Raw genomic sequence first — 22,751 nt, 5'->3', positions numbered from 1 at the left:
CTGGGGATCACCCAACAGGAATCACAGAATCCCTGGGCTTGGAAAAGCCCCCTAAGGCCATCAAGTGCAACCATCAACCCAGCACTGGCAAGGCCACTGGCAAACCTTTTCCCCAAGTGCCAGCTCCACAGGTTTGTTGAACCTCCATAAGTTTTTAGAATACTTTTAGCCACAGCAACTCCATCACTTCCCAGGACAGCCTGTTCCAGTGCCTAGACACCCTTTCCATGAAGGAACTCTTCCTAATACCCAATTTGAACTTCTCCTGGTACAATTTGATGGGCCACCAGGTGTCTGATGGACCAAACTCTGTGGAGAAGATGTTTTGGAGCACTCCTTTTGCTGAACATCCACCCTGGCCCTGCAGAAATGTTTCCTTCCTCCATTTAATAACTTCCCAATTCTTCCCTACCTTGTTACTCTTTTAATTCCTGCCTCTCCTTGCAGGAACTAAAACCCATCTCCAGCTAATAAAACCAACTAAACCTTGTCCCCAAGTGCCACCTCCACACGTTTTTTGAACTTCCACAGGTTTTTAGAACACTTTCAGCTATGGTGACTGCACCACTTCCCAGGACAACCTGTTCCAGTGCCTGGACACCATTTCCATGAAGGAAATCTTCCTAATACCAAATTTGAACTTCCCCTGGTAGAATTTGATGGGCCACCAGGTGTCTGATGGGCCAAACTCTGCGGAGAACATCCTTTTCCTGAACAACCTGCCCCTGCAGAAATGTTTCCTTCTTCCATTTAATAACTTCCCTATTCTTCACTACTTTGTTATGCTTTTAATTCCTGCCTCTCCCTGCAGGAACTAAAACCCATCTCCAGCTAATAAAACCAACTAATCCCAAGAGTTTGAGTCTTCAGGCAACTCCTAGGTGAAGCTGAAGGGCTCAAAATAACCCCTGGCTGCTGCAACTCCCTTGACTTCCTGCTTGCATCAGGATGGAGTTTGGCACCACAACAGCTCCAGGGTGTGAAATCAGCCCTGAGGAGGATCTGGAGAGTTACAGGGGGGATGTGGGAGACTGCAGGAGGTGCAGGAGGGAGCCTGGAGCTGTTTCCCAAGCCCAGCTGGACCCTGAGCAGCTCCTGCCTGCCAGGAATTCTCCCACACTTGGGAGGGAGGGAGGGCGAGAGCCTTGCACAAGGCTGGTGACAGAGGAGGAGGAGGCTGCTCTGGCCTCCAGGCTGAGCCCGTGCCTATCTCCCCTGTTGCTGAGACTGGGAAACTGGAATGGGAACTGGGAGAGGGAGCCATCCCACCCACAGTGTGCCTCTCCCTGTGCTGCTCTTTCCCAGAGACAGAGGTTTCCCAAATCTCATTTTCATGGCCTGAGCTCTCAGTGCAGGCAGAGGGAGCAGAGCACAGCAGCCCTCTCAAGCTCTGGGATCATGGAGGTGATGAGGAGGAGCTCCAGCTTGCCCAGGGACGCTCTCACTCCAATGTTCCTCCTGCAAAAAAGCAGGATATTAGCACAAACTCTGTGAGTTAGGGGAGTGTCTTGGTTTGGAAAGACAGGAGTCTGCTAAGGAAGGCAGGAGCCTCCCCTGAAATGGAGAATGTAAACCCTCCCTACCCCTCCGAATTGCTATAAATTTTAAATTAAGGGGCTCTCAGGCAAAAAAAAGGATAAAATAAACAATGCAGTACACTAGAACAACACTGACAGAGTCAGAACCCAACCTGGCACCCTGTGGGTCAGGGTGTTGGCAGCAGTCCCATTGGAATTGTGGCTGCAGCCCTCCTGCAGTGTCAGGGGTGGTTCTGCTGGAGCAGGGATCCTGTAGAAATGTGCAGTCTCTGCCTCTGAAGATCCCATGGAAGGAGAGGCAGCTGCTGTTCCTCTGGGAAATCCAGTGCAGAAGCCGTGCTGGTGTTCCAGAATCTCCAGATTATATCCAGGCAGGAATGCTTGGCTCCTCCCTCTGGGCTCACATCTCCCAATGGGATGCTGTAGTTCTTATCAGCCATGCAGTGACATTCAATAGTCTGTTATCAGCAGATGTCCCCTCCCGAGGGAGGTGTGATTGTGGTCACTCAAAGGGAGAGATAAGGCAAACTGCCCACTCGACAAAGATAATCTGCCATACAGATGGCAGTTGAAAACATCTTGCATTGCAATCTTCAACAGGGAGCAAACACAGAAATCCTGAGTTTTTCCTACCTGTTCACAGAAATTCTCCAGACAACTGCAAGCCCAGGCCAGAGAAGGGCAGGACCTCAGGGTTCAGCTGTCCATGGCCATGCTGAGCAGAAATGTCCTGAGCTGGCTGAGACCTGATGCAGCTGGAGCACAGCGCAGGTGGCAGGAAAGTGATGCAGGACAGGACAGGGTGATGTGAGTGCTGCTTCAAACCCCATTTGAGAGCTGCAAACCCCAAAGTGGGGACATTTGAGGATCCTACACAGAAATCCTCCTGCCTGTTTGCTTGAATGTGCCATGATCCTGGACTGAGGTGCTCTTTGGGGTCCCTGTAAATGCCATCCCAGCAGATGGAGCATTCTTTAACCCTAATCAGGGGTTAAAGAGGCACCTGGAGTCCATTTCCCACCTGTGCAAGCTCCTTGGGACAGAAATTTTGTGTTGGTTCCTCTACAGAGGATCCAGAGCTCCTCAGCAGGAATATTGTGGTTGTTCCTGGTGTTACTGCTGGGTCTGGCTGAGCTGGGGGACATTGTAAAATCAGTAATTAATTATTAACTAATTGTTGCAAGTCTTGCAAACAGCCTGGGAGGTTCTGGGGGAACAGGAATTTTCTCTGTGGTGGTTCCTTTACAGGGGATCCAGAGCTCCTCAGCAGGAATTGCCATTGTGGTTGTTCCTGGTGTTATTGCTGGGTCTGCCTGAGCTGAGGGACATTGTAAAATCAGTAATTAATTATTAATTAATTGTTGCAAGTCTTGAAAATGGCCTGGAAGGTTCTGGGGGAACAGGAATTTTCTCTCGCAGGTTCCCTTACAGGGGATCCAGAGCCCCTTGGCAGTGCCACCAGGAATTGCCATTGTGGCTTTTCCTGGTGTTACTGCTGGGTCTGGCTGAGCTGGGGGACATTGTAAAATCAGTAATTAATTATTAACTAATTGTTGCAAGTTTTGCAAACGGCCTGGGAGGTGCTGGGGGCAGCTGGAGGTGACAATTCCATGTGCAGGTGAGGTGGGGACAGTGCCCTGTCAGTGCCCCTGGGCTGGCACTGCTCAGGTCCTGGGGACAGTTTGGGCTCCTCATGACAAGGAGGACACTGAGGAGCTGGAGAATGTGCAGGGAAGGGTCTGGAGCGCCAGGAGGGACTGAGGGAGCTGGGAAGGGGCTCAGCCTGGAGCAATGGAGGCTCAGGGGGGACCTTGTGGCTCTGCACAGCTCCTGACAGGAGGGGACACCCCAGGGAACAGGGACAGGAGGAGCGGGAATGGCCTCAGGCTGGGCCAGGGCAGGTTTAGGTTGGAAATTGGAACAATCCCTTCCCAGGAAGGGTGGGCAGGCACTGGCACAGCTGCCAGGGCAGTGGTGGAATCCCCAAGCCCGGAGATGCTCAAAAGCAGCGTGGAGAGGGGAATTGGGGTACTGGGAAAGGGGGATTGAGGTGCATGGGGAAAAGGGGATCTGGGGATGGTGGCACTTGGGGACAGGGCCTGGTGGTGACTGTGGTGGTGCTGGTTAATGCTTGGACTCTGCAGCTCCTGTTTGGGGACTCTGGTGCCACCCAAACCCTTGGGGCACCTCTGCCTCATCCCGAGTCACAAAAAGGCACCTGGAGGTCCCACACTGGCAGTCCCCAACTGTCCCCACCTGTCCTACCTGTCTCACCTGTCCCTACCTATCTCACCTGTCTCTCACCTGTCCCACCTGTCCCCAACTGTCCCCAACTGTCCCCACCTGTCCTCACCTGTCCCACCTGTCCCTATCTGTCCCACCTGTCCCACCTGTCCCCACCTGTCCCACTTATTTCACCTGTCCCACCTGTCTCCCCTGTCCCTCACCTGTCCCACCTGTCTCACCTGTCCCAGGTGTGTCTCCAGGACCCCTCCATGCCCCAGCAGTGCCCGGTGCTGGATGCCACCTTTGGGGAAGCTGGCGCTGCCCACCAGGCACACATCAGTGCTGGGGGGTTTGGGGGCTTTGGGGGTGCCTGGGTGGGATTTGGAGGGATTTTATGGTATCCTGATGGAGTTTTGGGGTGTCCTGAGCTGGATTTTGGGGGGTCCTAGATGGATTTTCAGTGTCCCTTTTGTGGGGAGCAGCCGTTATCCCAGAGCAGGGCACCGTGCCCCGGGTGCCCAGCCGTGCTCAGACTCCTCCTGCACCCCAATTCCCGCACCCCAATTCCCCCGGGACCCCCGGCCCATCCCAGGACCCCCGGGACCCCCCCCAGGGCCCAGGACCCCCCCATGGCCGGGCTAGTGCTGCCCCCTGCGGGTGGCGGGGCCGCGGTGCAGGCGGAGAGCGGGAAATGGAATTGAGATACGGGGAGAGGGATTGGGGTACGGGAATTGGGGTACAGGAAAAGGGTTTGGGGAACGGGGAAAGGGATTGGGGTATGGGAATTGGTGTACAGGGAAAGGGATTGGGGTACGGGGATTGGGGTACGGGAAAGGGGATTGAGGTAAGGTAAAAGGGATTGGGGTATGGGAAAAGGGATAGGGGTACAGGGAAAGGGATTGGGGTAGGGGAAAAGGGATAGGGGTACGGGGAAAGGGATTGGGGTATGGGAAAAGGGATAGGGGTAGGGAGAAAGGGATTGGGGTAGGGGAAAAGGGATAGGGGTAGGGAGAAAGGGATTGGGGTAGGGGAAAAGGGATAGGGGTAGGGAGAAAGGGATTGGGGTAGGGGAAAAGGGATAGGGGTAGGGAGAAAGGGATTGGGGTAGGGGAAAAGGGATAGGGGTACGGGGAAAGGGATTGGGGTATGGGAAAAGGGATAGGGGTAGGGAGAAAGGGATTGGGGTACGGGGAAAGGGGTTGGAACACGGGGAAAAGGGATTGGGGTACGGGAAATATCACTGGGGTACAGGTAAAGAGATTGGGGTATGGGGAAAAGGGATTGGGGTAGGGGAAATGGGGTAGGAGTATGGGAAAAGTGGTTGGGGTACGGGGAAAGGGATTGGGGTGTGGGGGAAAAGAATTGGGGCACAGGAACTGGGCTACGGGAAAAGAGATAGGGGTATGGGAAAATGGGATTGGGGTGCAAGGAAAGGGATATGGGTATGGGGATTGGGGTATGGGAAAGGGACTGGGGTACGGGAAATGGGATTGGGGTACAGGGCAATCCAGGTACAGAACAATCCCTGCCATGGCAGGGACACCTCCCACTGTGCCAGGCTGCTCCAAGCCCTGCCCAGCCTGGCCTTGGGCACTGCCAGGGATCCAGGGGCTGCCCCAGCTGCTCTGGGCACCCTGTGCCAGGGCCTGCCCACCCTGCCAGGGAACAATTCCTGATTCCCAAGATCCCACCCAGCCCTGCCTTGTGGCAGTGGGAGCCATTCCCTGTGTCCTGTCCCTGCAGGCCTTGTCCCCAGTCCCTCTGCAGCTCTCCTGGAGCCCCTTCAGGCCCTGCAAGGGGGTCTGAGCTCTCCCTAGAGCCTTCTCTTGTCCAGGTGAGCAGCCCCAGCTCTCCTGGAGGACACAGGACACCTGGGGGATCCTTGTGACTGTTTTTAGGACAGGAGAGCTGTGCTGGGCAGCTCCTTGTGGCACAGCCAGGGCTCCCCAGGGACTCTGAGGACACACCAGGCCAGGAGTGAAGCAGTTAAACTCTGTATAAAACACAGCCTGGTGATGTTGTGTTGTATAACAGACAGATAATACATTGTTTTTTCCCAGCATCTGTGCTCCAGCTTGCCTGAAAAGCTGCAGACCTGAATTTCAGCCCCTGTCAGCAGTTCCAGTCCAGCCTGGCAGCGCTGTCACTGCAGTAAATTACCGGCTTGGGTTAATCTGCCCAAGAGCTGGGAACTGAGATCCCTGCAAATGCATCTCCCAGACACCCCCTGTGAGCTGCAGCTTTAAAATCCATTCGAGGGTGTGGGAGCATCAGGGGTAGGATGGTCAGGGTGGATGGAAATGAGACATCTCTGCAGCCAGGTCTGGAACTTGGGGTTTATTGCAAAGGGCCTGGGTGCAGGGCCCTGCTGGGAGCTGCAGCCACAGCTCAGAGCAGGCCCCAAAGAGGGAGAGAGAGATAAAGAGAGTGGTAAAGAGAGAATGAGAGAGTAAAAGAGAGGATCAGAGGGTGAGGTTCCTGTTACAATACAATAAATCTTCCTCTGGTCTTGGAATTTAGGGTTTATTGCAAAGGGCCTGGGTGCAGGGCCCTGCTGGGAGCTGCAGCCACAGCTCGGAGCAGGCCTGAGAGGAGAGAGGGGTAAAGGGAGAGAAGGCAAGAGTGTGGTAAAGAGATGAGAGAGTGAGGAAGAGTAAAGAGGGTAAAGAAAGAGTAAAAGAGGACGACGTTCCTGTTACAATATGGTAAATCTTCTGGTCGTGGAATTTGGGGTTTATTGCAAAGGGCCTGGGTGCAGGGCCCTGCTGGGAGCTGCAGCCACAGCTCAGAGCAGGCCTGAGAGAAGAGAGGGGGGGAGAGGATGAGAGGGTGAGAGAGTAAAAGGGGTAAGAGCATAGAAAAGTAAGAGAGTGAGGTTCCCGTTACAATACCATAAATCATCTTCCGTGTTGAATATTCTGATTCTCACTAACCAATCTAGTACAAGATACAAATCCTATAGCATTTACATACAGACTATAAGAATCATTACATTTCCACACTGGGTTACATTTTAAACCCTAAAAACTCCTCTTTGGACCCCTTCTGCCAAGCTGGCAGGGTCTGTTCTGTCCCTTAGACCTGTCTGCAAGCAGAGGGTGTTGTTCCATCAAAAGGGGATCACCTTCAGCCGGCCACACCATTGTTTTCCAGTTGTTCCGTAACTGAGGGATCTCAAAGCTTGCTTTCATTTCAATCTCACTTATAGTTTCTATATTCTCAAAATCTTTTGCCAGGCAATCATATTGATAAGGCTTTCCTGTTTCATCTTCCCCAACACGGGGGAAGCAGAGAAAAGAGAAAAGCTCAGCGCCCGAGGGAGCGGCCCAGGGGAGGGCAGATAAAGCCACCCCGGCCCGGGGAAGGGGGGACAGGCCATTGTTTGCTACAAAGGACAGGAAACGAGCCTCAAAGGGGACGTGAAAGAGCCTTCAAACAAATGCAGATCAGCGAGCGGGGATGGCTCCAAGCATCTCCCGGCAGCGCTGCTGCGGGGCTCGGGGCGGGAGCGGGGAGCCCTGGGGTGCTGGGGCTGCCTTTGCCCCAGGATGGAGCTCAAAAGGAGCCTGGGATCACCCATTGTGGCCGGGCTCGATGGTTGTAGAATCAATCAAGGTTGTAGAATCGTCACATCAATAATGGTTTGGGTTGGAAGGGATCTTAAAGGGCCACCTCTGCCACGGCAAGGTCACCTTCCACTGTCCCAGGCTGCTCCAAGCCCTGGCCTTGGCCTCATGGTTAGACTCGATGGTCTTAAAGCTCCTTTCCAACCTAAAAAATTCCGTGGTTCCACCCCCATTCCCTTTCAAATCCCTTCATTCCCATGGGGTGTGACTGAGCTGGGCAGGACACTCAAAGCTTGTCCTGACTCGAGCCTTGAGCTGCTCTCCTGATCTTCCAGTGCCCCCAAAACTCATCCCATCCTCCATCCATCCATCCATCCATCCATCCATCCATCCATCCATCCACCCATCCATCCATCCTCCATCCATCCCCAAAACTCATCCCATCCTTCATCCACCCCAAAACTTATTCCATCCTCCATCCGTCCATTCCCAAAATTCACCCTATCCTCCATCCATACCCAAAATTCATCCCCTTGTCCGTCCATCCATCCATCCATGTCCATCCATCCATCCATCCATCCATCCATCCATCCATCCTCCATCCATCCCCTCTGCCCAGCTCCCCACAGCCCCAGATCTGGGAGGGTTTGGGGTCTCCTTAGGCCCCCCCAAAGATGGGGAGCTGCTGTGGTGCCTCTCTCTGGCTGGAGAACCCGAGCTGTGCTCAGCCAGAGCAGTCCCAGAGGTGCCAAAAACGCGTTAAAGGCGATTTATCTCCCCTTTCAGAGCAGATAGCCCTTATCAGCTCTGACAAAGCCTGGGTTTGGTCCCTTTGGAGCTGAGCTGAATGTTCTGCTCCTCCCAGTGACAGCAGGCTGGTTTAGAGCCACAAAGCCATTTCCTGCCATGCAAGGCAGCCTGGTGGCCCTGTGCCAGAGGGGACAATGAGGGACAGTGGGGCCTGGCCTGGGAGCCCTCGTGTTCCTGTTTACTTGCTCGTGGATCAGAGAGATTTCCCTGGCTCCTCCCTCCAGGATTTGGGGTGCAGTGCCCAAATCCTGCAGGAATGTGGGGTCCCTGGCATTGGTGGCTCTGTGCCACCTTCCCCAGCCTGGCAGGGATGTCCCACCATCTCTGTCACCCCCTGGAGGGACAGCAGGGCCCAAGGTCACCTCCTGGGCCATGGCAGTGACAGCCCTGCTGTCCCTGTGTCCCTGTGAGGCCAGCAGCGTTTCAGGAGGGCCAGCAGGGCTCTGTGTGGCCCTGTCACACAGGGAAGGGACAAACAGGGAGGGAGGTCCCGCTGTTATCTCGTCTTTCCTGCAGCCAGAGCCCGACACACACCCTGCCCTTATCAGCACTGCCCGGGGGCAGGGAGGGGCTGGGACAGGGACAGCAACAGGGACAGGGGGACAGGAACATGGCATTGGGGATGGGAGAGTGGCACTGGGGACAGGAAAGTGGCACTGGAGACATCAAAGTGGCATTGAGGATAGAGACATGGCCCTGGGGATGGGGATGTGGCACTGGGGAGGGGAACGTGGCACTGCAGATGGGAATGTGGCTGTGGGGATGGGGATGTGGCAATGGGGACAAAAAAGTGGCACTGGGGTCAGGACCATGGCCCTGGGGATGGGAAAGTGGCACTAGGACGGGAATGCAGCAGTGGGGATGGGAACATGGCCCTGGAGGCAGCAAAGTGGCAATGGGGACAGGAATGTGGCACTGGGACAAGAACATGGCAGTGGGAATGGGAAAGTGGCACTGGGGGTGGGAATATGGCCCTGGGGACAAGAATGTGGCCCTAGGAATGGGAACGTGGCACTGGGGACAGGGACATGGCACTGGGGACAGAAAAGTGAACTGGGGATGGGAAAATGGCCCTGGGGGTGGGAATGTGGCACTGGAGACACCAAAGTGGCACTGAGGACAGAAACATGGCCCTGGGGATGGAAATGTGGTACTGGGGTTGGGAAAGTGGCACTGGGGACAACAAAGTGGCACTGGGGATGGGAAAGTGGCACTGAGGGCAGGAATGTGGCCCTAGGAATGGAAATGTGGCAGTGGGGACAGGAAAATGGCACAGGTGATGGGAACGTGGCACTGGGGATAGAAAAATGGCACTGGGGACAGGAATGTGGCAGTGGGGACAAGAACATGGCCCTCGGGACAGGAACGTGGCACTGGGGACAGAAAAGTGGCACTGGGGATGGGGAAAATGGCCCTGGGAGTGGGAAGGTGGCACTGGGGATGGGAAGGTGGCACTGGGGATGGGAAGGTGGCATTGGGAACAGGAAATGGAATCAGAGAGTTGCTGAGGCTGGGAAAGCCCTCTGGGATCATCGAGTACCCCACACTGCCAAGGCCACCACTAACCCATGTCCCCAAGTGCCACATTCATGCGTGGTGTGACCACTCCAGGGATGGTGACCCCAGCCCTGCCCGGGGCAGCTGTGCCAGGGCCTGGCTCCCCTTCCTGTGAGGGGATTTCTCCTGATTTGCACTCCAAATCTCCCCTGGAGCAGCTTGAGGCCTTTCCTCCTGTCCTGTGCCTTGGACTCAGGGGAAGAACCTGACCCTACCTGGGTCACCCTCAGGAAATTGCCAGAGGCACCTGGGGGTGGGAGCAGGGGCTGGAGAAGGGATTGTGGTGCCTGGGGATGGGGACAGACCTTGGGGACTGGGAAACACTGCCTGGAGTTGGGAATGTGGCTCTGGAGACTGGAACAGCATGCCTGGGGATGGGAACACGGTGCTTGAGGATGGGGACACAGCTCTGGAGATGGAACCGTGATTTCTGGGAATGGGAATGTGGCTCTGGAGAAGGAACCATGGCTCTGGAGATGAGACCATAGTATCTGGAGATGGAACCATAGTATTTGGGAATGGGAATGTGGCTCTGGAGACTGGAACACAATGCCTGGGATGGAACCATGGTATCTTGGAATGGGAATGTGGCTCTGGAGAAGGAATCATGGTATCTGGAGATGGGACCATGGTATCTGGAGATGGGAACATGGCTCTGGAGATGGGACCATGGTATCTGGGAATGGGAATGTGACTCTGGAGAAGCAATCCTGGTTCTTGAGGATGGGAACATGGCTCTGGAGACGGAACCATGGCTCTGGAGATGGAACCATGGCTCTGGAAATGGAACCATGGTATCTTGAGATGGGAACATGGAATCTGGGGATGGGAACGTGGCTCTGCAGAAGGAATCCTGGTTCTTGAAGATGGGAATGTGGCTCTGGAGATGGAACCATGGTATCTGGGAATGGGAATGTTGGTGTGGAGACTGGAACACAATGCCTGGGGATAGGAACACTGTGCTTGAGGATGGGACCATGGCTCTGGAGATGGGAACATAGTACCTGGGCATGGCAATGTGGCTCTGGAGGAGGAACTGTGGTGCTTGAGGATGGGAACACAGCACTGGAGACTGGAACACATTGCCTGGGGTTGGAAATGGGGCTCTGGAGATAAGACCATGACTCTGGAGGTAGAAAAGAGGCTCTGGAGAAGGAATCCTGGTTCTTGAGAATGGGAACATGGTACTGGAGAAGGAACCATGGTACTTGGGGATGGAAAAGTGGCCCTGGAGAAGGAATCCTGGTTCTTGAGGATGGGAACATGGTACTGGGAGACTGAACACATTGTCTGGGGTTGGGAATGTGGTTCTGGAGATAGGAACACGACTCTGGAGATGGAAAAGTGGCTCTGGAGAAGGAATGCTGGCGCTTGATGATGGGAACACAGCACTGGGGATCGGAACACATTGCCTGAGGATATGAATGTAGCTCCAGAGACTGGAACACGCTGCTGAAGACTGGCACACAGCACCTGAGGATCGGAGTGTGCCATGCAGCTGGCAGCAGTGCCCGGGGACACAAAGTGCCTGCAGAACGCGGTGAGCCGGTAGGCAGTGCCCGGTGAGCCGCGGGGGCCGGGACCGTGCGGAATCGGGATTCGAACCCACGTCCTTGGGGGCTGTGTGTAACTGTGTGTGTGTAAGTGCGGGGCGCTGCCGGCAGGGGGCGCTGCCGCGGGGCCGCGCGGCGCGCGCGCCTTTGTTGCCGTTGGCGCCTCTTCCTGCGCCGGGCGGCGGCGGCGGCGGCGGCGCGCGCGGGCGGGGGCGGGAGCGCGAGCTCGGCGGGGCCGGGAACGGCGGCGGCACCGGGAACGGCGGCGGCACCGGGAGCGCAAGCGCGGCTCGGGCTCGGGCGGAGCGGCGGGAGCATGGAGATGGAGAAGCGCTTGACGCTGGAGCTGCGCAACAAGAAGCCGAGCGAGGTGCGGCGGAGGAGCGCGGGGCGGCACGTGCTGCGGGCGGGATGAGGGGTGGCGGCGGCGGGCGGGGGGAGGGTTGGCTGATGGCGGAGCGGCCCGCGGGGGTCCCGCACGGCGGGGACCGGGCGGGTTTGGCGGGGTGGGCACGGGGCGGTTGTGGCGGGAGCGCTCCCGCCCGGCCCGCAGCCCCGGCATGGCGGCGCGCACGTGCGCGGCGGGGCCCGCCCGCACCGGGGCCGCGCTGAGGCGGCGGTGGCGGCGGTGGGGCCCGGCCTGGCCCGTGGAGGAGCAGCGGGGAGCGGGCAGCGGGCAGGGCCGGGCCGGGTCAGGCCCCGCCGCGCCGCAGCCAGCGGGCCCGGGGAACGGGGCGGCCCCGCGCGGCCATGGCGGCTCGGCCATGTTAGCGGGGCCCCGCCGGGCCCGGAGCGGCTCCCGCGGGCTCCTCCAACCGGGAAGGGCTCGGGGGCTGCGGGGATGAACCTCTGGGTGCTGCCGGGGCTGCCCGTTCCCCTCCGCTGGCGGCCGCGGGGCCGGGCCCAGCGCTCCTCACCCGCCCCGGGGCCGCCTCAGCCCCGGGTCCTCTTCTCCGGCCGTCCCTTCCCGGATCTTCCCTTCCCCGGGTCTCCCCTGATCTCTCTTTTCCCTCGGTCTCCCCCCTCACTTTTCCCTGGATCTCCCCGTTTTTTTTTCCCCGTGTCTCCACGATCCCTGTTCCCCCCTTTTCCCCCGGATCTGCCCGGTCTCTTTTCCCCGGATCTCCCCTCTCCCTTTTCCGTGGATGTCCCCGTTCCCCTTTCCCTGGATCTCTCTTTCCCCCGGATCTCCCCGTTCCCCTTTCCCCTGGATCTCCCCTTTTTCCTGCATCTCCCCGTTCCCTATTCCCCGGTTCTCCCCGTTCCCCTTTCCGTGGATCTCCCCTTTTCGCCGGCTCTCTCCCCTGGATCTCCCCGTTCCCTATTCCCCGGATCTCCCCGCTCTCTTTTCCCTGGATCTCCCTGTTCCCCTTTTCCGTGGATCTCCCTGTTCCCTGGATCTCCCCTTTTCCCCAGATCTCCGCATTCCCTGGATCTCCCATTTTCCCCGGCGTTCCCCTTCACCCGGCTCTCCCCTTTTCGCGGTCCGCCCCGCCGGGCCGTGCCGGTCCCTCCCTGGCCCCGGGGACACTCGGTGGTGTCGTGGCAGCCGCGGGGCCGTGGCACCGAGCACGGGAGGGAACGGGCGGCGAGCGGGGCCTTGGGTGGGGATTAAAGCGGCTCCGTGCAGGGCCGGGGGATTTGCAGAGCAGAGCGGCTGGGCAGGAGGAGCTGGAGCCCGTGGAGGGACGGCAGAGCTGCAGAGCCAGCGGGGTCAGGGCTGGCTGTCCCTGCGTGTCCCGGGACATCAGAAGGGCCCGGCCTGGGGTAAAGCTGGACTTGGCTGGGTTAGGCTTTGCTGTGGCTGCCCCTGGATCCCTGCAAGTGCCCAATCCCTGGACAGGGCTTGGAGCAGCCTGGGACGGTGGAAGGTGTCCCTGCCATGGCACTAGATAGGCTTTGATGTCCCCTCCAGCCCAAACCATTCCATGATAACGTGCTGGAGTTCAGGCTCACCTCTGTGCCCACACCTCCCAGCAGCAGCCACCCAGACCTGCCCTTTGCCACCTTCACCCCCACCACGGTGACAATCCCACTTTGGTTGGAGCACATCAGCTTTCTGATGTGTTGGGGAGCAAAACAAACTCTGCTCCAAAACTTCTGAGAGCCTCACCTCAAACCCCCAAGCAGCGATGCCACCTGAGGAGTTTGGGGTGACAATTCATTCTGAGCTCGTGCTGTGCAGGTGGCAGAGATGGCCCCCAGCCCCAGAATGTTTAAAATGATTTTGGGAGCTGGCTGGTGCGAGCAGGAGAGGGAAAATGGGAGCGCTGCGAAGGAGGGATTTGGAGAGCACCACGAGCCTTCTGGCCAAGGCTCATTTTTGCATCTTGCTGTCAAGAATGTGTGGGGTGAAAGCAGGTTTTGGGAGTGGTTTGTGAGAGCTGGGGCTGTCGCTGGTGTTTCCCCCCAGGTGCCTGGGGACAGCAGCTCTGTGCTGGTGCTTGGTGGTCCTGGTGGCACTGAGGGGTTGATTCCTTCGTGTGCTGAATTCCTGGAGATTCCTCGGTGTGGAATCCATGCTGGGCACGATGTTTGGTGCCACCAGTGGTCTTGTGTCACCAGCCTGAGGCTGAGCTCATGTGCTGAGCCCTGCCCAGGCACCTGTGTCACCTCACTGTCACTGTCACAGGGAGGTCACTCCTGTGGGGACAGGTTTCCTGGCACCCCAGGGGTGTGGGGGACAAAGTGGGAGGTGACAAACCCAGCTGACCTGGTTTGGCCCCTCGTTAGCAGAGCCTGAAGCTGACTCTGAAAGCTTTATTGATGTGCAGGGAGCTTTGGGATGTGACCTCGTGGTTCCAAACCCCTGGAGGTGGGGGCTTGGTGGGGACAGCAGCAGTGTGTTGGTTCTTAAAGGGTGAAACTCCAACCACAGTGAGGGACTGTCACCAGAAGTTAATTGGTTTTAAGGTTCTAAATTTGGTTTTAAGGTCTTAAATTTGAGTGAGGAGGACCTGGAGGCCCAGTGCTCTGTGCTCTTGTGCTCTGGGTGTGTTGGTGGTGTCACCTCGAGGCCAAGGGGACGGTGGTGACAGCTCTGGGTGTCCCTGTGCAGGTGAAGGAGCTGGTCCTGGACAACTGTCGCTCAGAGGATGGCAAGGTGGTCGGCCTCTCCTCAGACTTTGAGAACCTGGAGTTCCTCAGCATGATCAACATCAACCTGCTGTCCGTGTCCAACCTCCCCAAACTCAACAAGCTCCGCAAGGTGAGTCAGGACTCTGCTGCCATCCCCAGCAGCCCTTGGCCTTGTGCTGCCCCCTTTCTGTATTTGCCAGAAAATATCTTGAATTTTGCTCCTTGTGTGCAGAGCCAGTGAGAGGGGTTGGTTTTAACATGCAACAAAACTCTCCTGAGCTCTTCAGGTGTTTAGTGCCCTTCCTGTCGGGCTTTTCTGCTCTTGTGCTGCTGTCAGAAGCTTCATGGCACCATAAATATTTTGGATTTTGGAGCATTTATTTGCATGGGGGTGGCTGATAGTGCTGTGTCCCTGCAAAAAAGAGTTTTTAAGGGCAAACTTGACCTGCTGCTCTGTGAGCTGAAATTTAGGTGCTCATTGCAGTTCTCAGCGCAATTTCCTTCCCTGTGTCACGAGCTGAAACACTTGGTGACCATGTGATATTCCCTCCCTTCAGCTGGAGCTGAGTGATAATAGGATTTCTGGTGGCCTTGAAGTTCTAGCAGAGAAAACTCCCAACCTGACACACTTGAACCTAAGTGGCAACAAGATCAAAGACATCAATACCCTGGAGCCCTTGGTGAGTGGAGGCTGTGCTGGAATGCCAGGGATGAATTTTCCTTTGGGGATTGGGTCTGTGCAGCAGGAATCCAACGTCTTGGTAACTGTTCCAACAGCACTTCGTGGTTCTCATGGGAACAGATTTGATCCCAGTTTGAGGCTGGGCCAGTAGTTAATGGTTCCTCAGTCTGGAAAAGCAGCAGCCAGTTGCTAAAAGAAGCGTGAAATGGGGCTGGATGAGTAAAACTGTGGATGCTCAGTGCCCAGCTGAGAAGGGACCGGGAGAGGGTCGGAGGCAGTTGGAGGTAGGTGGCACCTGGGGTGTCATGGAATGAGGGAGCTGGGCAGCACTGAGGGCATCTGTCCCATCAGCCTGAAGGTTCTGCTGTGCCAGCACTGCAGGCTCCCATTCCCATGCCCACAGTGAGGCTGGAAAAGCCTCTGAGGCTCCACCTGAGCTGCCCCAGGAGTGCTGAGAGGGACAGGTCTGACACAGGGCATGTGTCTCACTGGCCGTTTTGTCCATCCATTCCCTCCAGAAGGAATTTGGGGTTGTTTTGCTCCTCCTTTCCTTGGCGTGGTGCCCGCTGTGGTGGCCTGAGCTGGGCTGTGCCAAGGCTGCAGCTCTCCCTGAGCTCTGCCTGATCTTTTGAGCAGGATGAGTCCAGCTCAGCTGCTCCTGAGCTTGCTGGGCCTGCTCAGAAGAAAGAAAGATTTGCAAATACACAGAGAGTTTGTTCCAGAAAGGGAAGCCAGAACAGAAGAGCTGGACATAAATTTCTTGTGTCCACAATGAGAGGAGCAGTGACTCCTCTCCATCTGAGGAGCATTTGGGGCAGAACCATCTGTGCTGGACCTGGGCAGTGCCCCAACCACCCTGCCTTGCCTTTCTCATCTTCAGACAGCACCGTAAATAACCTTAACCAATTGATTTTTGCAGAAAAAGTTGCCAAACCTCCACAGTCTGGACCTGTTCAACTGTGAGGTGACGATGCTCATCAACTACCGCGAGAGCGTCTTCGCCCTCCTGCCCCAGCTCACCTACCTGGATGGATTTGATGCTGACGAGCAGGAAGCCCCTGACTCAGACCCTGAAGCAGATGGGGATGCACTGGAAGATGATTATGAGAATGGGGAAGGTGAGGGTTTTTTCTCCTCCTGCTTGGTAACGACCCCTTTTGCACTTTAGGGTGGGTTCCAGCAATGGGGTTGGCACTGGAGGATGGGATGTGGGGGTCCCTCACCCCTTCTTCCTTCCCCACCCCACTCCTGTGGCACTGAGGGGTGAGGGGTGCCTGGGTTTGGGAACTGGGGCACTTCCCTCCCTCCCCCTTTTTGGTAGAAGGTGAGGAAGAGGAGGACGATGAGGAGGAAGATGATTTGGATGAAGAAGTCATTGATGACGAGGAAGATGAAGATGATGATCTGGAAGGTGAAGAGGAGGAGGATGGAGTAGATGATGAGGTGAGGCTGTCAGCAGTCACACGTGTGTCCCTTGTGTGGTGACCCAGGTGTCACAGGAGCCTCTCTGGGGCAGATCTGAGGGGTTTGCCATCCACTCTGGGCTGCTGAGGGTCACAAACTGCAGAGAGTGTCCAGTTCAGCCTTGGCCTGGCCCTCCCATGGCTCTGAGTGGTGGATCCGTGCAGCTCCATCCATGGCATGTGAGGGGCTCTTGGAGATCCAGCACCTTCTTCTCCACCCTCATGGGTGGTAGAGGGGAGCAGGACTTTGATTACTGCTCATGGAATTGTGGTTCCTGCTACAAACCCTCTTGTTCTCACTCCAGGAGGAAGATGAGGAGGAGGACGGTGAGGAGGATGAAGAAGATGAAGCTGAGGAGGGTGAGTTGAGTCCTGACAATCCAATTTCTTGCAGAGCTCCCTCAACAGTCAAGTATTTGGTATTTTTGGAGCTCCCTCAGCCTCAGTGCTGTTGTTGCTGCAGCTTTTCTGCCCGAGCTGGTGCTGAGCAGTGTCATCAGCCAGGGTCACACAGGGAGGGAAGGGATGAAATTCCAGCCATGCTGGGTAATTCTGGGAAATGTGAGAGGTCAGCTGCTCAGAAAAGCAGTTCTGGGAACTGATGGGCTGTGCAGGAGCAGGGCTTCTGTCCCAGGAGGGGCTGAGGGAATCTCCTGGGGGCCAGTTCCCCTCTCAGATCTGAGCTCTGGCTGTACAAACAAACGGCCAGATGAAAGTTGACAGAACATTGTGGCTGGTGTGAATTCAAATAACCTTGGATGAATCAGGGAATTGTTAAGGTTGGGAAATCCCTCTGAGTCCCAACACCACCATGTTCACCACTGACCCCTCTCCCCAAGTGCCACATCCACATTTTTTTGAGCATTTCCAGGGATGGTGATTCCTGGGCAGCCTGTGCCAATGCCTGACCTCCTTCTCCTTGAAGGAATTTCCCCCAATATCCCATTTAAACCTCACCTGGTGCAGCTTGAGGCCATTTCCTCTTACCCTATCACTTGTTACCTGGGACAAGACTGGCTGTCCCCTCCTGTCAGGAGCTGTGCAGAGCCACAAGGTCCCCCTGAGCCTCCATTACTCCAGGCTGGGCCCCTTCCCAGCTCCCTCAGCCTCTCCTGGGGCTCCAGACCCTTCCTCAGCCCCATTCCTGTCTCTGGACATGCTCCAGCTTCTCGGTGCCCTTCTTGGAGTGAGGGGCCCAAAACTGCCCCAGGATTTGAGGCCTCAGCAGTCCCTGAGCTTGCTCAGGAGTGCCTGATTTCTGCAGATGCTGTGATTTTGAGGGTGCTCAACAAAAAAAAAAAAGAAAATCCCATTTTCAGCTGTTGTACAGAATACTTGGAGGGCAGAGAGAGTTGTTGGTGTCTCCTGTCAGCCCAGTCAGGCTTTTGCAGGAGGGGCAGGGCAGGGTGGATCTGCTCCCAAATGGTGCCAGTCTGTCCAGTGGAGCTGCTCCCAAATGGTGCCTGTCTGTGCCATGGATCTGGTCCCAAATGTGCCAGTCTGTCCAGTGGATCTGGTGCCAGTGTGTCCAGTGGATCTGCTCCCAAATGGTGTCAGTCTGTCCATGGGATATGCATCCAAATGGTGTCAGTCTGTCCAGTGGATCTGCTGGCAAATGGTGCCAGTCTGTCCCATGGATCTGCTGGCAAATGGTGCCAGTCTGTCCCATGGATCTGCACCCAAGTGGTGCCAGTCTATCCATTGGATCTGCTGGCAAATGGTGCCAGTCTGTCCATTGGATCTGCGCCCAAATGGTGCCAGTCTGTCCATTGGATCTGCGCCCAAATGGTGCTAATCTGTCCCATTTATCTGCACCCAAATGGTGCCAGTCTATCCATTGGATCTGCTGGCAAATGGTGCCAGTCTGTCCCATGGATCTGGTCCCAAATGTGCCAGTCTGTCCAGTGGATCTGTGCCAGTCTGTCCCCTGCCAGCTCAGCTGCTGTCCCTGGGCTGGGCTGGAGAGTGAATCTCCCCTCTCTTTGCAGACCACCCGTGTGGGCAGAAGAGAAAACGAAGTCTAGAGGATGAAGGAGAGGAAGATGCAGAGGACGAAGAGGATGATGAGGATGACTGATCCCAGCGAGCCAATCAGTTTTACAGACTCTGACTGTGCTTGTCTTAACCTCCCCGTTGTGTCTGTGTGAGACTGTAAATCCCTGTCTCCCACTCCTCCTCCTCCCCCTTTGTAATGGCTGCAGCGTCCACAATATATTTTTTTAAGATTTAGAATACTGTAGGCATTCAGGGGAATCTTCCATACAAGGCTCACTTTTTTTCTCACAACTATCTCATGACCAAAGGCTTTTCTCCGTTCGGTGGTTTGTGCAGCAGCTTAAAAAAAAAAAGGCAAAAAAAAGCAAAAAAAAAGCCAAAAAAAAATCAAAAAAAAGAGGAAAAAAAAAATCTCCTCCTTAGGGTATCTGTGTGTCCCAAATAAGCTGTGCCACACTGGACCCAGAGCTCCAGCTGTCACCCTGCCAGCACAGAAGGCCTTGGCCACCCTCGTGCCCTCAGCCCAGGGCTCTGAAGACGCTTTTGGAGCCACCTCGGGTGCAAAATGTGGTTCATCTGCGTGGACTCCCAAGGATCCTGAGGGTGTCTCAGATCTGAAATCATGGTGATGTGATCTCTGGACATGCTTGAAGATGCTTTAGTGCTGGGGATGGGGGTGCCTGGGGTTTTGGGGGAGGGAGGGAGGGAGGGGCTGCTTGCATGACCTGGTACCTCTGCGATGCACCTTGCAGTAACCCTGCACTTGCTTTCCTATTTTATTTTATAAACTGGAACATTTTTCCCATTGGCCACTCAAGAGCCATCCCTTGGGCTGTCCCCAAGGTGAGGGGGGTTCCTGTGTTCCTGTGGCTGTGTGTGTGCTGTGGGAGCCCTGCAGCAGCTTTGGGAAGGGATAGGGAATGCAGGTGAGGGGGTACTGCTGCTCCAGCCCTCATTTCACACTGCACTGCCCTGTGCAGCCGCCACCATCACTGTGATCGATGCTCCTGCAGACCGTGTTAGCCTGGAAATTCTCAGGGTCCTTCTGCCAGCCAGTGCCACCTCTGCACGGGCCCCTGGTGCCAGCCTGGCCTGGCCATCCTCCTCTTCCTCCTCCTGTGTTCCCAGCAGGGAACAGAGCTCCAGCTTCGTGTGGCACCCCTTGGTGGCTGGAGGGAGGATTTGGGGGAGCCAGGCGGGCTCATGCAGCATTCCCAACCCCATTCCCACCTTCCCTGCCATCCCAGAGGTGCCCAACCAGCGCATCCCTGGGGAGAAGGGAGGGAGGGACGGACGGAGGGACAGCCCGGGGGTGCAGACAAGCACTGGCACTTTGTGGCATCCCCACTGGGGGCTCCGTGTGCCCCCGGGGTGAGGCTCCAGCCCTCCCCTCCCCTCCTGGGGGTGTGTTCAGCATCACATCCCCCTCCCTGCCTCGCTTCGCTGGTGTCTCTCGCATTGTACAGTCGCTGTGACCATTCGGACAAGAACTAATCCTGTAAAATGCAAACTGAGTAACTTATAAATGTTTTAAGGAATTTTAAAAAAAAGAAAAAAAAAAAAAGAGCAGCAGTTCTAATTTTTTTTCCCTGCATTTTTAGCAGATTGTATGGATTTTATATTAGCCTAGTAACTGTCAGGTTTTGATTGGTCAGACTAGTCCCAGAAATAAGGATCTCCAGCCCTTTTGTATCTTTTGTTACAAAATTTGGATAAAACTTTAATAAAAGACTTCAGTTTTTAAAAATCCATTGCTATGGAGCTTGTCTTGGCTGCCTCTGCCTTGGCACCAGCCGGGAATGCTCAGAGTGGGGGCTCTGGGGCAGGTTTGGGTTTGTGCTGGGAGCAGGGCTGGGTTGGGCTGGCAGGACAGAGGGCTCTGCTGTGGGGTCTGCAGCACCCTCTGGGCCAGTGCTGCCCTTTGGGGGGGTCAGAGCCAGACCCAGGTCAGGGATAGCCTGGGAAGGGTCTGTCCTGCCTTTGGGGGGGTCAGAGCTGGACCCAGGGGCAGGAACAGCTTGGGAAGGGTTTATTTCCTGCCTTTGGGGGGGTCAGAGCTGGACCCAGGGGCAGGAACAGCTTGGGAAGGGTCTGTCCTGCCTTTGGGGGGGGTCAGAGCTGGACCCAGGGGCAGGAACAGCTTGGGAAGGGTTTATTTCCTGCCTTTGGGGTGGCACTGCCCTGGAGGAGCAGGGCAGTCACCGGTGCCAGCTGGGCAAGGGGGCTGAGCTGTGCCCCCTGCCCCCCTTTGGGACCTGGGGGTCCCTCTGGGGTGCTCTGTGACCCCATGGCTCTGATGAGCTGTTACTGTGCCAGGTCTGAGCAGCTCAGGGACACTTCAGGGTGTCCATCAGGGCCTGAGGGGACTGGGATGGGCTGGGGAGGGCACGGTGCCAGCAAAGGGGGGCTGCAGGAGAGAGCCCCGGGGTGCTGCTCACACTGGGGGAGATGGCAGCAGGAGGAAGAGGAAAGGATGGATGGCAGCAGGAAGGAAGGGGTGGCAGGAGGAGGAAGAGGAAGGGATGGCAGGAGGGAGGGATGGATGACAGCAGGGGGAAGGAAGGGATGGGAGGAAAGGATGGCAACAGGAGGCAAGGGATGGCAGCAGGAGGAGGGAAGGGATGAATGACAGCAGGAGGAGAGGATGGCAGCAGGAGGAAGAAAAGAATGGCAGGAGAAAGAAAGGGATGGCAGGAGGAGGAAGGAAAGGATGGCCAGAGGTGGGAGGAAGGGACGGCAACAGGATAAAGGGATGGCAGCAGGAGGAGGAAGGGCTGGTAGCAGGCGGAAGAAAAGAATGGCAGGATGAAGGGATGGCAGCAGGAGGGAAAGGATGGCAAGAAGAAGAAAGCAATGGCAGCAGGAGGGAAGGGAAGGATGGCAGCAGGAGCAGGGGATGGCAGCAGGAGAAAAGAAAGGATGGCAGCAGGAGGAGGAAGGGAGGAAGGGATGGCAGTAGGAGGAAGGGATGCCCATCCCGGGATGCCCACCCCGCCCAGGTGGCCACTGAGCCTTTCCGAGCCCTCTCCCGGTGTTCGTGGCCCCTCCCAGCGCCGGCAGCAGAGCAGAGCAGGGGCTGCCGGCTCTTCCCTCGCTCCCATCCCAGCCGGGGCTGCCGCGGGCCCGGCAGGTCCCAGCACGCCTCCCCTCAAACCAGTTTGCTGCAAACTTTTCACCCTGCTGGGCTGGGCCTGGCGGAGCGGGGCTGGGGAGCCCCAGGCTGCTCCCACGGGGGTGCAGCCCCCCAGGCTGGCACCTGGGCCGTGCCCCTCCCAGGGGTTCCTCTGTGCCATTCCTTCGGTGCCATTCCTGCTCTGCCATTCCTGCTGTGCCACTCCTGCTGTGCCATTCTGTGCCCTCTGTCTGCGGCAGGGCTGGCACAGGCACAGGGGCTGCCCGGGGCTGGGGTCCCACCCTGCTCTGGGTGTTGGGGTGCAGCTGGCACAGGCTGCAGCCCTGTGTGATCTGGGATGCGCTGGCAGGGGGCAGGGGCAGCACGGAGCAGCCCTTCCTCAGATCTTCCTCTTCCTCAGACCTTCCCCTTCCTCAGACCTTCCTCAGACCTTCCCCCTCCTCAGACCTTCCCTTTCTTCAGGCCTTTCCTAAACTGTCCCCTTCTTCCGTTCCCAAACTCTTCCCTTTCCCCTTCACAAATTCTTCCCTTTCCCCTTTCCCAAGCTCTCCTCTTTCCCCTTTCTCAAACTCTTCCCTTTCCCTTTTCCCAAACTCTTTCCCCTTTCCCCTTCCAGAACTCTTCCCTTTCTCCTTCCCCCTTCCCAAACTCTTCCCTTCTCCCTTTCCCAAACTCTTCTCCCTTTCCCAAACTCTTCCCTTTCCCAAATTCTTCCCTTTTCCCGTTCCCAAATTCTTCCCTTTCCCAAACTCTTTCCTTTCCACCTTTCTCGAACTCTTACCCTCTTCCCAAACTCTTTCCCCTTTCCCCTTCCCCAAACTCTTCCCTTTCCCCTTCCCAAACTCTTCCCTTTCCCCTTCCCTCTTTCCCAAACTCTTTCCTTTCCCCCTTTCCCAAACTCTTCCCCCTTTCCCAAACTCTTCCCTTTCCCTCTCCTCAGACCTTCCCCTTCCCAAACATTTTCCTTTCCCAAACCCTCCCCTTTCTCCTTCCCCAAGCCAGTCCCCGGCAGAGCACAGTGTCACAGCGTCACACCCCCTGTGTCCCCATGTCCCCCTCCTTTGGTTTTTGGGGGTTCTCAGTGCCAGCCCCGCTCCCCCTGCCCCATGGGACTGACAGAGCCTCTCCCGGCTGCCACTCCTGTACAATT

At 56.6% G+C, this 22,751-nt stretch overlaps 1 protein-coding gene across 2 annotated transcripts; it reads left to right on the top strand.

Annotated features, from left to right (window-relative positions):
• Positions 1-11,530: 11,530 nt before the first annotated feature.
• Positions 11,531-18,808, top strand: LOC128947090 (acidic leucine-rich nuclear phosphoprotein 32 family member B). 2 transcript variants are annotated; one of them, XM_054291216.1, is made up of 7 exons: positions 11,531-11,620; positions 14,309-14,458; positions 14,886-15,008; positions 15,930-16,128; positions 16,335-16,453; positions 16,779-16,833; positions 18,462-18,808. In XM_054291216.1, the coding sequence occupies exons 1-7, from the start codon at positions 11,567-11,569 to the stop codon at positions 18,548-18,550; spliced, it is 789 nt and encodes a 262-aa protein (XP_054147191.1). In that variant the 5' UTR covers positions 11,531-11,566; the 3' UTR covers positions 18,551-18,808. The 2 variants fall into 2 exon arrangements, with proteins under 2 accessions (XP_054147191.1, XP_054147190.1); XM_054291215.1 differs by having other exon boundaries at positions 16,332-16,453.
• Positions 18,809-22,751: the final 3,943 nt, after the last annotated feature.

This window comes from Melozone crissalis, unplaced genomic scaffold (assembly GCF_028551555.1).
Source record: "Melozone crissalis strain CALT ecotype California unplaced genomic scaffold, PUWL_Pcris_2 ptg000088l_1, whole genome shotgun sequence".
Taxonomy (NCBI): Eukaryota; Metazoa; Chordata; class Aves; order Passeriformes; family Passerellidae; genus Melozone; species Melozone crissalis.
Note: the sequence above shows the minus strand (reverse complement) of the source record. Positions and strands in the feature narration are given on the sequence as shown.